The 14,227-nt window shown below is 41.3% G+C and overlaps 1 protein-coding gene across 4 annotated transcripts in view; it reads right to left on the bottom strand.

Moving 5' to 3' along the window:
• Positions 1 to 14,227, bottom strand: part of LOC140727996 (coagulation factor IX-like) — a 34,524-nt gene that overhangs the window by 5,895 nt on the left and 14,402 nt on the right. The window contains exons 4-7 of one of the 4 annotated variants that reach the window (XM_073046071.1): positions 8,820 to 8,948; positions 6,421 to 6,534; positions 3,133 to 3,177; positions 2,082 to 2,194 (exon numbers count right to left, since the gene is read on the bottom strand). In XM_073046071.1, coding sequence (XP_072902172.1) covers positions 2,082 to 2,194; positions 3,133 to 3,177; positions 6,421 to 6,534; positions 8,820 to 8,948 — 401 coding nt within the window. Of the gene's footprint in view, positions 1 to 2,081; positions 2,195 to 3,048; positions 3,178 to 6,420; positions 6,535 to 8,819; positions 8,949 to 14,227 lie in introns of all 4 variants that reach the window. The other 3 variants (XM_073046070.1, XM_073046073.1, XM_073046072.1) reach the window with 3 other exon arrangements.

Raw genomic sequence — 14,227 nt, 5'->3', positions numbered from 1 at the left:
AAGAAGAGGGACGCCTCACGTCTTAATAAGCTGGTAAGGAAGGCGGGCTCTGTCGTGGGCAAAGTACTGGAGAGTTTAACATCGGTAGCTGAGCGAAGGGCGCTGAGTAGGCTACGGTCAATTATGGATAACTCTGAACATCATCTACATAGCACCATCCAGAGACAGAGAAGCAGTTTCAGTGACAGGTTACTATCGATGCAATGCTCCTCAGACAGGATGAAGAGGTCAATACTCCCCAATGCCATTAGGCTTTACAATTCTACCGCCAGGACTTAAGAACTTTTTAAAAGCTATTATTAATGCTTTTTGAGATGGTGATTTAGATGCATATCATATTTTTTTACTGAGTTAAGTATAGTATGTAATTAGTTTTGCTACAACAAGTGTATGGGACATTGGAAAAAAAGTTGAATTTCCCCATGGGGATGAATAAAGTATCTATCTATCTATCTATCTATCTAGAATTGATGGCTTTGTGACCGAGTTTATGGACAGTACGAAGACAGGTGGAGGAGCAGGTAGTATTGAGGAAGCAGGGAAGCTGCAGAAGGACTTGGACAGATGAGAATGTGCAAAGAAGTGGCAGATAGAATACAGTGTCAGAAAGTGTATGGCTGTGCACTTTGGTAGAAGGAATAAAAGTGTAGTTTATTATCTAAATGGGGAGAAAATTCAAAAATCCGAAGTGCAAATGGACTCACGCTGGATTCTTTAAAGGTTAACTTGCCGGTTGAGTCAGTGTTGAAGAAGGCAGATGTAATATTAGCATTTATTTCGTTAGGGCTAGAATATAAAAGCAAGGATGTAATGCTGTGGATTTAAAAGGCACTGGTGAAGCCTCACTTGTAAGCAGATTTAGACTCCTTATCTAAGAGATGTGCTGACATTGGAGAGGGTTCGGAGGAGAGTCATGAAAATGATTCCAAGAATGAAAGGGTTATTGTATGAGGAGTGTTTAAGGGCTCTGGGCCTGGAGAGGAGGATCTCATTGAAACCTATCAAATGTTGGAACAGGCCGTGATAGAGTGGATGTGGAGAGGATGTTTCCTATAGTGGGGGAGTCAAAGACTGAGGGCACAGACTCAGAGTAGAGAGATGTCCCTTTAGAATAGATGAGGAGCAATTTCTTTAGCCAGAGGGTGGTGAGTCTTTGGAATTCATTGCTACAGGCAGCAGTGGGGGCCAGGTGTACTTAAGGCAGAGGTTGATAGCCTCTTCATGAGTCAGGGCATGAAAAGTTATGGGGAGAAGGCAGAAGAATGGGGTTGAAAGGGAAAGTGGATCAGCCATGATTAAATGGTGGAGTAGACTTGATGGGCTGAATGGCCTAATTCTGCTCAGATGTCTTATGATTTTGTGCATGGTAATAAAAACTACAACCATAAGTACAATGACAAGCTCAAAACAACAGAATGGTGCAAAGATAGTCATACAAAAGAAATGTCGAAGTGACAATAAGGAAAGGCTGAGAATTAAGTGTTAGTGATGTGTCGGCACCACTGGAAGGAGATGTAATAGCAAAGAGTAATAAGCTATTCAAAGTGATTTCAGATGATTTAAAAATATTTTACCTTTTCTAATGTCGTTTTAAATTGTTTTGAATGTCCTTGAGTGACTACATGACTTGATTAGTCCTTCCATGGCCTATGCTCCACACAGATCTGATGTCAGGATCTGGAGTTGCTAGGTTTGGGGCAGTGGATTTGTGGCCAAGCACAGTATCACTAATTACTTGTATCTTCATGTATTAGATGCCACTTAGTGGTCATATTTCATGGCCCTGCACTAAGGAGGTAGTTAAAGATCAGCCAAGATGGAGGATTCAAACTTGACCAATATAATTCCTTAATTACAAACGTGGACCTGATGGGATTTAATGACAATCTTGTGGTTTGGTGGTTGCAAATCTGACAGGTTTATTTAAGAACTTGAATTTAAATTCTCAGCTGCCATAGTGAGATTGAACCATTCCAATAGTGTTATTATCCATATTAAATTCTCAGTTGCCATGGTGAGATTGTACCACTGCAGTAATGTTATTATCCAGTAGTGTTGTTATGCACCATTTATAGCCTCACCTGCCATGGATATTCACCCCTTTGACATCGCTGGTCACCAATGAGTGCCCTGAGGATCAAGTCAGAATCATCAATTGCTAAAGGGACTGAGAGCTTTCCACATGGATACGGCACTGTTCAACACAAAGGAGTTATATTAATGAGCTGGTAATACATTATATCCTCTCTCCAGTTCATCCTGTCACTGAAATAGCACCCTCACACACTCTGCATTCTAGTCTGGCAGCTGGGAGATCTGCAATGCACACCCAGGTTGGAACAATCTGGACTAGCCACTGGTGTGTCCAAGTTTCACAGTCTACAGGTTACGCTATACAGTGTGTGGTTGTGCTGTATGGTGCATTGTTTACTGCACTGTTTATTGTACTAGAGGTGAGTGTGTGATGTGGGTGTGTTGAACTGGATGTGATGTGTAGTTTGTGGTTTACCGTACTGGCACTGTGACACAGGCTTTGCTGCACTCAAGATACGTCAGATCATAAGAAATCAAACAGGCCTTAGCCTTACAACCCCTCACACTGCTATATTTTATAAGACATGTGTTATATTTTACTTCAGTAACCTTCTTACATTTATCTCATATTCCCTGATTCCCTTAGTATCTAAAAATATCAATTCCTGTCTTGAATATACATGCCAATTTCCCCTCCACCAGTAGGTGGAGAATTCTAAAACTTCACCATCTCTGTGTGAAGAAATTTCTTCTTGTCTCAGTCCTGAACGACCACCCTCTTATTCTGAAATTACATTCCTGGTTCTAGACACTCCAGCTGTCAACCTGTCAAGCCCCAAAGAATTTGTATGTTTCAATGAGATTGAATGCGTGTTTTGTAGTGTTTGATTCGCTGGGGTTGTCATGCATGATATAATGCTAGATTCCCTCTACTCTTTAAACATCACAGCTGATGATCATGGAGACAAACAGTATATCCCAAGGAGTAAAGCACAGGGCGACATTAATATTTACCTTCAGGAACACAGCTCTTCTGATTTGCCCCAAGCTTATATCCCTGGGCACAGTAACAGACATAGGTATCATGTTCTAACTTACAGAAGTGATCACAGGTATGCCCGTGTGATGAACAGTCCTGGGGACCTGAAATTCAAGCAATTGATCTTATAAATTTTTCTTCATATACATGTGGTAACATACATGTAGGTGTTAAGGAAAGCAATGTTGGAAATAACATAGATGCAATTTAACACAATCAGGAGAAAGTCTGCGGATGCTGGAGGTCCAAAGCAATACACTCAAAATGCTGGAGGAATTCGACAGGTTAGGTAGCATCTATGGAAAAGAGTAATGTAGATGCAAGGTAAGGCAGATGCTGGAATTTGGAGTAAATAAAACAAACTGCTGGAAGAACTCAGTGGGTCAGGCACGATCTGTGGAGGGAAATGGACAGTTGATGATTCAGGATGGCCCCTGAAATGTCTCCATGAAGGTTCTCCACCTGAAATGTTGACTGCCCAGTTCTCTGCGCAGATGCTGCCTGAGTTTCTCCAGCAGCTCTTTTCCCCCGTGGGCAGGTACAGACATAGGAAAGATTTAAAGGGACATGGACCATATGCAAACTAATGGGACTAGTAAGTGCCACCAAAATGCGTTGGGCCAATGACCCTGCTGAAGAGTCTCGGCCTGAAATGTTAACTGTACTCTTTTCCACAGAAGCTGCCTTGCCTGCTGAGTTCCTCCAGCATATTGTGTGTGGAGCGTGTTTCTGTGCTGTATATCTCTACGACTCTACAGTCACTTGTATTACGCTTTCTGGATGAGGAAGGTATTTAACAGGCAGCTGCAGGAGAGAGGGTAAGTGGTGGCGGGTAGAAACGCCATGCCCACAGGCAGACTCCAGCTATATAGTAAATGCCCCTCATTCTCGGATCCCTGCAAGACCACCCTCATCTATGTGGTATCACCCTGACTGGACTGTAATCCATTCTAGTTTCATTACCAAAATCACTCTGAGGCACGGGACGTACTAGGCTTGGTGAGTCTGGTGTGGGCTAGTCTGGTGCACAAGTATGTGCCTCACTGCACAGGTGGGCAGATGCAGACTGGGAAAGTGTGGCAGGGTCTGCCTATTTGGCTGGAGGGCACTCAGTTTCTTGGCAAGCTGTTTCCCTCAGCACCGCTGGCTGCTTGTCAGTGTGAACTCAGCAGAAAAAGGAGGCATAGGTTGTGAATCCTTTCATCCTACTACCCTGAATGATTTTTTTTGACAGTCATTAATCCCTTTTTTATAAATTTACATTTTACAATCCAAATCCATCACTTAGTCACTCACATTCCTGTGCTTCTACTCTCTGAGAAGAATATGTTATAACCACTGGTGCCCATGGTGTTTAGGAAGTCATTTGTTTTCAGATTATCTTTGCAGTCAATGACCTGCCAGTTTTATTTTGGTTTTGGCAAACAGATGCAATTAACTGTGTAAAATAGCACCATATCATTGTTTTCATTATCCATTAGTCAGTATCTTTTACAAACATGAGAAAATCTGCGGATGCTGGAAACCCAGAGCAACACACACAAAATGCTGGAGGAACTCAGCAGGTTAAGCAACATCTATGGAAGAGAGTAAAGAGTTGACATTTTGGGCCGAGACCCTTCTTCAGGACTGAAAGGGGAAGATGCCAAAATAAAAAGGTGAGGGGACGGGAAGGAGGTGAGCTGGAAGATGATAGGTGAAGCCAGGTGGGTGGGAAAGGCCAAGGTCTGGAGATGAAGGAATCTGATGGGAGAGGAGAGTGGACCAGAGGAGAAAGGATCCAGGGGGGAAGTGATAGGCAAGTAAAGAGAAGAGGTAAGAGGACAGGGTGGAGAGTAGACAAAGAGGGGAGGGAAAGGGTACTTTTTTGACCGGAAGGAGAAACGATCATCATGCCTTCAGATGGCGGCTACCCAGATGAAATATAAGGTGCTGTTCCTCAACCCTGAGAGTGGCCCCATCTTGGCACAAGAGGAGGTTACGGAGCAACATGTCGGAATGGGAACGGGAACTAAAATGTCTGGCCACTGGGAAGTCCAGCTTGTGGAGGCGCTTGACGAAGCAGCTCCCAATTTACGACGGGTCTCATCAATGTAGGGTAGCACCGGACACAACCTTGACAGATTCACAAGTGAAATGTTGCCTCACCTGGAATGAATGTTCTGCGCCTGAACAGGCAGGTGTAGCACTTCGGCTGTTTACAGTTAGAAATTTTGTTATTAAACGTTATAATGAGATACACTCAAAATTCATCACTTTGTATTGCTAGTTTCCACGGTTTGCATCAGCTACTGGTTATTTTTTCTGATAAACATCTGCTATTACAATTAATAGCAGTTTTCTCCAGTCAGTAACAATGAACGTTTTTATATAATCTATGCCCATAGATTCACCATAACTAATATACTTCAATTATCTAGAAGCAATGCACACTGGCTTTCTTGAAATTAAAGACCATCTAATTTTATCAACATTATTCTGATATGTAGCACCGACTCCTTCATTGTAACAACATTTATTTAACACACTTGTAACTTTATACCCAAAACACGAAGTTGTTTTGAACAATAAATCCCTATCACTAGTTACTTTGGACATAATTAATATCCATAGGTTTTGAAAACAATACAGTATCTAGTATTTTTTATTGTGTATATACATTAAGGTAATATATTTACATAGCTATGGATCAATAATTAAAATCAAAACCTATCATTCTTCACTATTCCTAGTTTTACTTTCATGCTGTGATCACATTGTTGTTGACTATTGCAGTCCAAATTTAAATAACTTATGGTCACTCAAAAGGAGGGCATGCTGGCTCCCATCATAGCATACCTTTCAGTTCCTGTCTCATTACTCTCTCTCATATGCCTATCAACTTAGATTTTTTTTCTCTACTTAACCACACTAAGGTGTAATTTCCACCAGCCTATTAATCTACCAACATGCTTTGGGGATATGTGTACAAACCGGGGAAGGTCATGTGATCATGGGGAGAACATACATCCACACATCTAACACTGGTGAAATTATTTATGTATTATCAATTGTTGCCACCAATGTCCATATTTTTGAGTCTTCTCCCTTGTAATATCCCTCACAAGAACTGAATGTTCCCCAGTTGTTACAAGTTGTTTGGTAAGCTTTGACCAAATGTAGAAGGAAATTGAAAATGGTGTATAGTCTTGAGAGTCTGAGTCATCTGGAGTGACTGAGCTGCTTTCTCATGGACACGTAGACCCTACTTATGCTAAGTTTCTCTCTGTTGTGTTATTTTAAATCAAACTTGTCTTTCTGTACTTTTGAGTGATCACAAATGAGCAAAGTTGGAAAGGCATAATTACCAAGTTCACAATTTTGGCCATAATAGCCAGCTTCACATAAGCATTTATAGTGTGTGGATTGAAGCTGACACCATCCTCCATTCTTGCATGGGCTGGATGCACACGCATCATTTTCTGCAAGGAAATATTTATTATGACATTTTGGAAAATGCACTGCTATTAGCAATTCAAAAGTACAACAAGAGGTTCTGAAGGTCACAGCAGAAACCTAATGTTTGAGATGGGTGGAAAGATTATTCAAGAAATCATAGATTCAAGTGCATTGAGTTTATTCAAAACAGGGATCAATAAAATTCTGGATTTTAAAGGAATCGAGATATGGAGATAGTACTGGAAATTGGTAGAACAGCATACTCCCACAGTCACTCAGTGATGCTGGCAATGGAACTTGAGATATTACCATAGTTATATCTGATGTTAGATTTACTTGTCTTCAAGATCCAGGTTCCCACACATCTCCCAAAGTCAATTGTCTGGATAGGGGTTTTTAGGAAGTCTGTGTGGCATGTTTACTTGCACAGGAAAGGCCTGTAATGCTAACTTTTGGTTTGTTGCACCAATGAGGTGCTGCTTCATGGAAGGTTTGTAGTGAATGAAAGGGCTCAGTAAAGACAGCAAGAAGCCATTTTGGAAATGGCAGTGACTCTGAGGAAGAAACATTTTCCTTAAACTGTTGCAAGAATCCCACCCAGCAAGAATGACCCCCCTCCCCCCACAACCCTGCCCATCTCCACCCTCTTGATTGAGAAAGAACTCTAAATGAGTGATCAGTGACCTAGAGTTCTGTCACACCACCTTCTGAGTGTTTCTTGATGGTGAGGAACTGTCATAGTAGTAACTGAGATCAGGTGCAATGCTATTTCTGGAATAAACTGTGATACAGATGGTCTGAATCAGGGATAACAAGGGGAAAATGTGAAAATTCAAACTATTTAGTGGGGGAGGGTGGCTAGGAAAGAGTCACATACTTGGCATGTACTGCAATATATTATCCTGGACTTTCCCACTGCCTGCATAATCACAACCTAAGTGAGGCTGTTTCTTGGGTCCAGTAATAATTATGTTTTTTGTTATTTCACCCTCATTGTTATGAAGGCCATTTTAAAGGGATGAAACACTTGCTTTGAAGGCAATGTAGAGAAGGTTCGCCAGGCGGATTACTGGGATGAAGAGGTTGACATCTGAAGGAAAGTTGAGCAATTTGGCCTGTATCTGAAGACTGGAAAGAGGAGAGATGATCTTACTGAAACATAAAGAATTATGATTGGCAAGGTAGATGTTGAGAGGATGTGCCTGTAATGTGTGGGTGTCTGGAACTAGGGGACATGGTTCCAGAATTATGGGCCAGAGAAGGAATTTCTTCTCTCAGAGTCCTGAAAAATTCTATTCCAGAGAGCTATGGAAATGGAGTCATTAGATATGGGTAGAGATTGGCAGACATTAGAACTGTTGGGCTCAGGAGGAACAAGGGAAAGTAGTGTGACCCAGAATGGAGCAGTCATGATCTTGATCAACAAGCCTGAAGGACTGACTGGCCAATTCCTGCTCCTCAGCTTCCAGGAGGGATCAGCCCAGACACAGGAGCTCTAAGATCAGGCTTGGGTGATCCAGATAATGAAAACAGGATATGGAAAAGAATCAAACTGAGGGTTGTTGAGAAGCTTGAAGGTTAAAGAATTCACAGATTTCACAAGGAAACAGGTGTTACCCATATAACCATCAACATTTTATTGTTAGCAATTTGTAGGATTTACATACAAATACAGAAGCCCTTGAAGTTGTTGCTAGCTGTTTGTCAGGAATGTGCTCTGGCATGTGGGTCCAGTAATGGGCATGAAATTACACCAATTCTACAGTCTACTTACTAAGGAATCTCTTAGAACAATCTGTGCCAATGTAATCTGGCACCATAACAACAGATGCATTCATTTCTGAGGCAAACAGCTATGAGGGACATAGCTTTGAGTTTATTTTTGCAATCCATTTTTAAAAAGTATTATTTTTTGTTAATCTTTACTAGTTTGAATGTTTTTAATAGCTTCTGAATGCATGACACATTCAGAAGGTACAATTTTTTCAACAGTCAGCTAACCCAGGGTTAGCTGTCAGCTATTTTTCGGCTAGTTGGTGAACCTCACTGAGGATCACACTGACTGGGTTGCAGTTTGAAGCTGGGAGGATCTGTTGTGGTAAGTCGTGAGTCCACCAGATAGACCAGCAATCAGTGCAGATGACCCAACATAACATTTAGATACGCAAAGGATTTGGAGACTTCATGGTTGGGATATCAACAATAGCTGCCTTTAAGTTAAAATCCAACATCAGTCAATGTTTGTGAAGATATTTGTCAACCCACTACCAGCACACTTACTGATTACAGTCAGTTGTCGTGGTCTTACCGATCTCACAGCTTCTGCCAGTGTAGCCTGTCTTACATATGCAGCTATAGTCATCGGGAGTGCTGTGGCAGGTCCCGCCGTTCCAGCAAGGATCTGATTCACACACATTCGCTGTAATATTGGTATCAACTGAAAATTGAAGTATAAACCAAACATTCAGAAGATGTTTTCTGAAGAATATGCTAGTAACAGAAGTTTATAAATGATCAAGTATTATTTTAACACTGGAACATAGAGATTCTGCAGATGCTGGAAATCTTGAGCAACACACACAAAATGCTGAAGAAACTCAGAAGGCCAGGCAGCATCTATGGAGGGAAATAAGCAGTTGATGTTTCAGGGCAAAACCGTTCGTCACCAGTCCTGATGAAAGTTCCTGGCCTGAAACATTGATTGTTTATTTCCTTCCATAGATGCAGCCTGACTAGCTGAGTTCCTCCAGCATTTTGTGTGTATTATACAGGAACATGAAGGCTGATTGAGCCAAATACCCTGACAGTATTGATCCTCCATGTGGTAAATAGTCATGTTTACCCTCCTGTTGCCATCCCATTTTAACCCGTTTTGCTGTTTCCTATCTCAAAGGTGAAACTGTCAAATTGACTGTCTCTGTCACAGCTACAAATTCTGGAAATTGAATCCTATAGCTTCAAATTTCAAAGTTCTGTTCTTTTTCTTGAATCTCTTACATTTATTTAACTTTTTCCATTCACTTTCAACACCCCAGACATTAGAAACGGTCTGTTATTATCTAATTGCATCGTCCTTCTTTGCTCTACTGCCTTATGTTCTTGTAATCTGAGTTACTGCTACAAAAAAATAGTGCACCAAGAGGGGAAATTGTTGCAGCTTGTCCAATGGCAAGTTCAGCAGGGACCTGTTAATGCTTGACCATAGTATAGAATCTTCAGACATGACAAGCGAATTGTACAAATAGAAGGTGGTATTGCAATGTTAGTCATGGAATTCATCACTGGAGTAATGACAGAGGATATCGTAGAAGATTCTTCCAGTGAGTCTGTATGGGTGTAGCACAGAAACAAAATGGGAGCAATCACTGTGATCCAAATCACACTTCCTGAGCATCCGTGGAGTGGCTTCAAATGAAGAAAATCGATGTCCTCGAGTGGCCCAGTCAGAGTCCTGATCTTAACCCGATCGAACATCTCTGGAAAGACCTCAAAACTGTGGTCCACCGTCACTCCCCAAATAACCTGGCACAGCTTGAACAATCCTGCAAGGAGGAATGGGCAAATCTTGCTCCATCACGTTGTGCAAAGCTAATAGGGACTTATCCAAAAAGCCTACTAAATAGCTCCGAGAGGTGGTTCATCTAAGTATTGAGCAAAAGGGAATGAATACTTTTGAATTGTTGATGTTTCAGTTTTTGAATTTTTAGTTTATCATGCTTTACAATTTACCCTGATATTTTTGGGCTGCACTGTGAGAAACGGAGCGTGTGATTCACAAATAAAAAATCTCAGTTAAATTGATCAAAATCCCTGTTTGTAGTACTCATTTATATGAACAGAGGTTTGGGGGCTGAATACTTTTAAAAGGCACTGTAGATGGGAAATTGTGTCGACAAATCACAGAGGAAGTGTAAAAGTATCAGGGGATTGGAAGGGACTTGTCCAGTACAAACTGGGATCACCTTAATGTGAATGACAGAGCTTTTTAAGCTAGTCTACAGCTAGACTCTCTAGGAAATGGTCAGTATTGGGCAACTGGAGGGAATATAAGTGAGAAGGCATTTCAGAGGCAGGCTGATATGCAGAAAGACAAATATGGGATAGAAATTAAGACTCTGAATTTGGGGAAGTTTAATAAGACAGGATCTGGCAAAAGTGGACATGAGCAATGCTTCTTAGTAAGTTTAAAAGTGACCAATTCTAAAATAATATAGTACGAGTTCCTTGCCAACATGTTCTTGAGTTCTACAGTCCACAAGTGATAAAGTCATACAGCAGGGAAACAAAACCCTTCAGCCTACCATGCACATACTGACGGTTTTGCCTCTCTGCATTAATCCCATTTGTCCACATTAGGACAGTATCCTTAAGTACCTTGCCTTTTTAAGTGTATGTTTAAAATTGTACCTGAAATCACCATCCTGTAGCATGTGTTCGAGATATCAGCCTCTGTCTATGTTAAAAAAAACTATCTCTCTTCTTAAGCCTATGTCCTCTTAAATATGAGAAATTGCACAGATGTTGGAAATGCAAAGCAACACACCCAAAATGCTGGAGGAGCTCAGCACATCTATGGAAATCAATAAACAGTCAATGTTTTGGACCGAGACCCTTCTTCAGGACTGAGTAGGAAGGGGGAAGATGCCAGAATAGAAAAAGTGGGGTGAGAGAAAGAAAGGTGAAAGGAATGGCGAGTAGGAATGGTAAAGAGCTGGAGTTGAAGGAATTTGATAGAGAGGTGTGGACCAAAGGAGAAAGAGGGTGAGGAGGGGACCCAGAGGAAGGTAACAGGCAGGTGAGAAGAGGTAAAAGGTCAGAGTAGGGAATAGAGGAAGGGTGGGGGGGTGTAATTTTGTTTAACGGAAGGAGAAATTGATATTCATGGCATCAGATTTATTTTTGATACCCCTACCATGAGGGCTGAAGGAACCATGAACATCAATAAAGAAAAAAAAATTGTATGTTATGGCAGGAACTGAAAACTGCTGAGTCTCTGCAGGAATATCGCAACATATTTCAGAACAAATACCAGTGGTATTAAACCTGATTCGGACTCTATATACTGTAGAAAAGTGTAAGAAGTAGTAGTGAGGACGCTACATATTCTTATAAATTTATTGAAGGCAAGAAGGTCACCAGCGAAAGAGCAAGGTACATTAGGGACTAGCCAGCCGGAAGTGTAGTGGCATCCACAACGGATTTCGAGGCAAGTGGTCCTGGATTCGAATCTGGTCGGATCCTTGGTGCTGGATTGAGTGTTGAGCTTACAACCTAGCCTCATAAAAAACAGACAAATGCTAAAGAAATGGCAAGGTTGCCGCCTGATGCACCCCAAAGTGCAAAAAGGAACGACAACAACATTAGGGACCAATGCGCAAAAGTGGAATCTAAGGATGTAGGTGAGGTCTTAAATTTGTATTCCCAATGGAGGAGGACAAAAAGATAAATTCTAAGGAAAATTACTATTAAACTTCCTATTAAACAGGAAGGTTTAAGTAAATCCCCATTCCTCTGATGAAGTGTGTCCCAGATGCTGTGAAAATCAAAGGAATCGATTGCATGGACTATATATACTGTATATAAAAAAAATTGAAATCTTCTCTGGTCACAGGTAAGATTGGTTAATTACTGGAGGAGAGCCATTTCTATTCAAGAAGGGCATCAGGATTAAGCTAGGTAGTTATTGTGAGATTATGCCAGTGGTAGGATGTTTTTGGAAAATGTCTATGCTTGGATTAATCAAAGATGGTCAGCATAGCTTTGTGAAGAGGAGAATCGTGATATTGATTCGATTGAAATTTTCAGAGGTGTTGGTGAGGGTAGCATAGTTGATAGAGACATCTTAGACTTCAATAAAGTTTTTGGTGAGGACTGGTCCAAAAGATAGGTGCCTGTCAGATCCAAGGCAAGTTGGCAAATAGAGTCTGAAATATGCCTGGTGATGGGACTGGGATGGATACTCTGATTTTATGCGGAACACTATGGGGAATATTGCTGGATTCTTGCGATGCATTATATGCATGATCGGTATACAGATGGCAATGCTGGTGGTAAGAAGGGTTGTCTTCAGTTACAGTTTGATGTTGATGTGTTGATAAGATGGTCAGTCTGGTGCCAGATGAAATTCAATCCGAAACGAGGTGATTTATTTTGGGAGGACTAATAAGAGTTGGACACCCAGAGTGAATAATAGGAACCTAGGAGGTACTGAGCAACAAAGAAACCTGATGTACATCAAACCAGGAAATAAGATTGGTAAGAAGACGCATGGGATGCTTGCCTTCAATAGGCTGCGCAGAGCATATAGGACATGATTGTACAGCTATATAAAACATCAGACCACTGCAGAAAAAGTGTGTTTAATTCTGGCCACCATACTATAGCAAGCATGTGTTTGAACTGGAAAGCCTGGTTTGAGCATTTCAGCTGTGAAGATAGGCTGTTATGTTTTCTTTAGAGAAAGGAACACTCACTAAGAGTACAGCTTGGCTTACCTCATTGGAGTTTAGGAATGAAAGATAATCTTAGTGAGACAAGAATGTCAGGAGGCTGTTTCTATGAGTTGGAACTCAGTATAAAGAGTCATCATTGAAGATTATGGCAGGGAGATATTTCTTGACTCAAAAGTCTGTGTATCCTTGCAATGCTCAATCTCAGGGTAGTGCTACAGTTCTGGGGACTGATATCTAAACTGGGTGAGTTGTCCTACAGACTGGTTAAGTAACTATGTGACAACAGCTCACCTCTTTTCACCCCTTCCCTTCTTAGCCACAGAGCCAGACTTAGTACTGCAGACCTAACACTGTTTAAAAAGATAAGAGTATTACAGGAAAGAAACTAGCATGGACAGAAGATTAGCTGACTTCAAGAAGACAAAGAGTAGGAATAAAGCCGGCCTTTTCTGGTTGGCTGCCAGTGACTAGTAGTGTTCCACTGGGGTCAGTTTTGCGATAACTTCTTTTCACGTTATATGTCAATGACTTTGTGGCCAAGTTTGCAGATTATTCAAAGATAGGTGGAGGGGCAGGTAGTGTAGGAAGAGCAGGGTGTCTGCAGAAGGACTAGACAGGTTAGGAAAATGGGCAAAGAAGTGGCAGATGTAATAGTGTTGGGTAGTCTATGGTCATGCACATTGGTAGAAGGAAAAAAGGCCTAGACTATTTTCTAAATGGGGAGCAAATTCAGAAAACAGAGGTGCAAAGGGACCTGGGAGTCCTTGTGCAGGATTCCCTAAAGTTTAACTTTCAGGTTGAGTCAGTGTAAGGAGGCAAATGCAATGTTAACCTTCATTCCAAGAAGACTCCAATATAAAAGCAAAGATGTAATGCTGAGGTTTGATAAGGCTTTGGTCAAACTGCACGGAGTATCGTGAGCAGTTTTGGGCCCCTGTCTAAGATAGAAGGTGGTGATATTGGAGAGGGTCCAGAGGAGGTTCATAGAAATTATCTTGGGAATGAAAGGATTAATGTATGAGGAACTTGCTGGAATCTAGAAGAATGGGGTGAGTGGGGGGAATCTCATTAAAACTTATCGAATATTAAAAAGGTCTATATAGAGTGTGTGTGGAGAGAATACTTCCTATAGTGGGGGAGTCTGGGACCAAAGGGCACAACTTAGAATACAAGAATATCCATTTATAACAGTGACTAGTTTTGTGAATTTGTGAAATTCATTGCCACAGTGGCTGTGGAGACCAAGTCCTTGGGTTTATTTAAA

This window comes from Hemitrygon akajei, chromosome 5 (genome assembly GCF_048418815.1).
Source record: "Hemitrygon akajei chromosome 5, sHemAka1.3, whole genome shotgun sequence".
NCBI lineage: Eukaryota > Metazoa > Chordata > Chondrichthyes > Myliobatiformes > Dasyatidae > Hemitrygon > Hemitrygon akajei.
The sequence above is the reverse complement of the archived record's forward strand: the minus strand, read 5'-3'. Positions and strand labels throughout refer to the sequence as shown.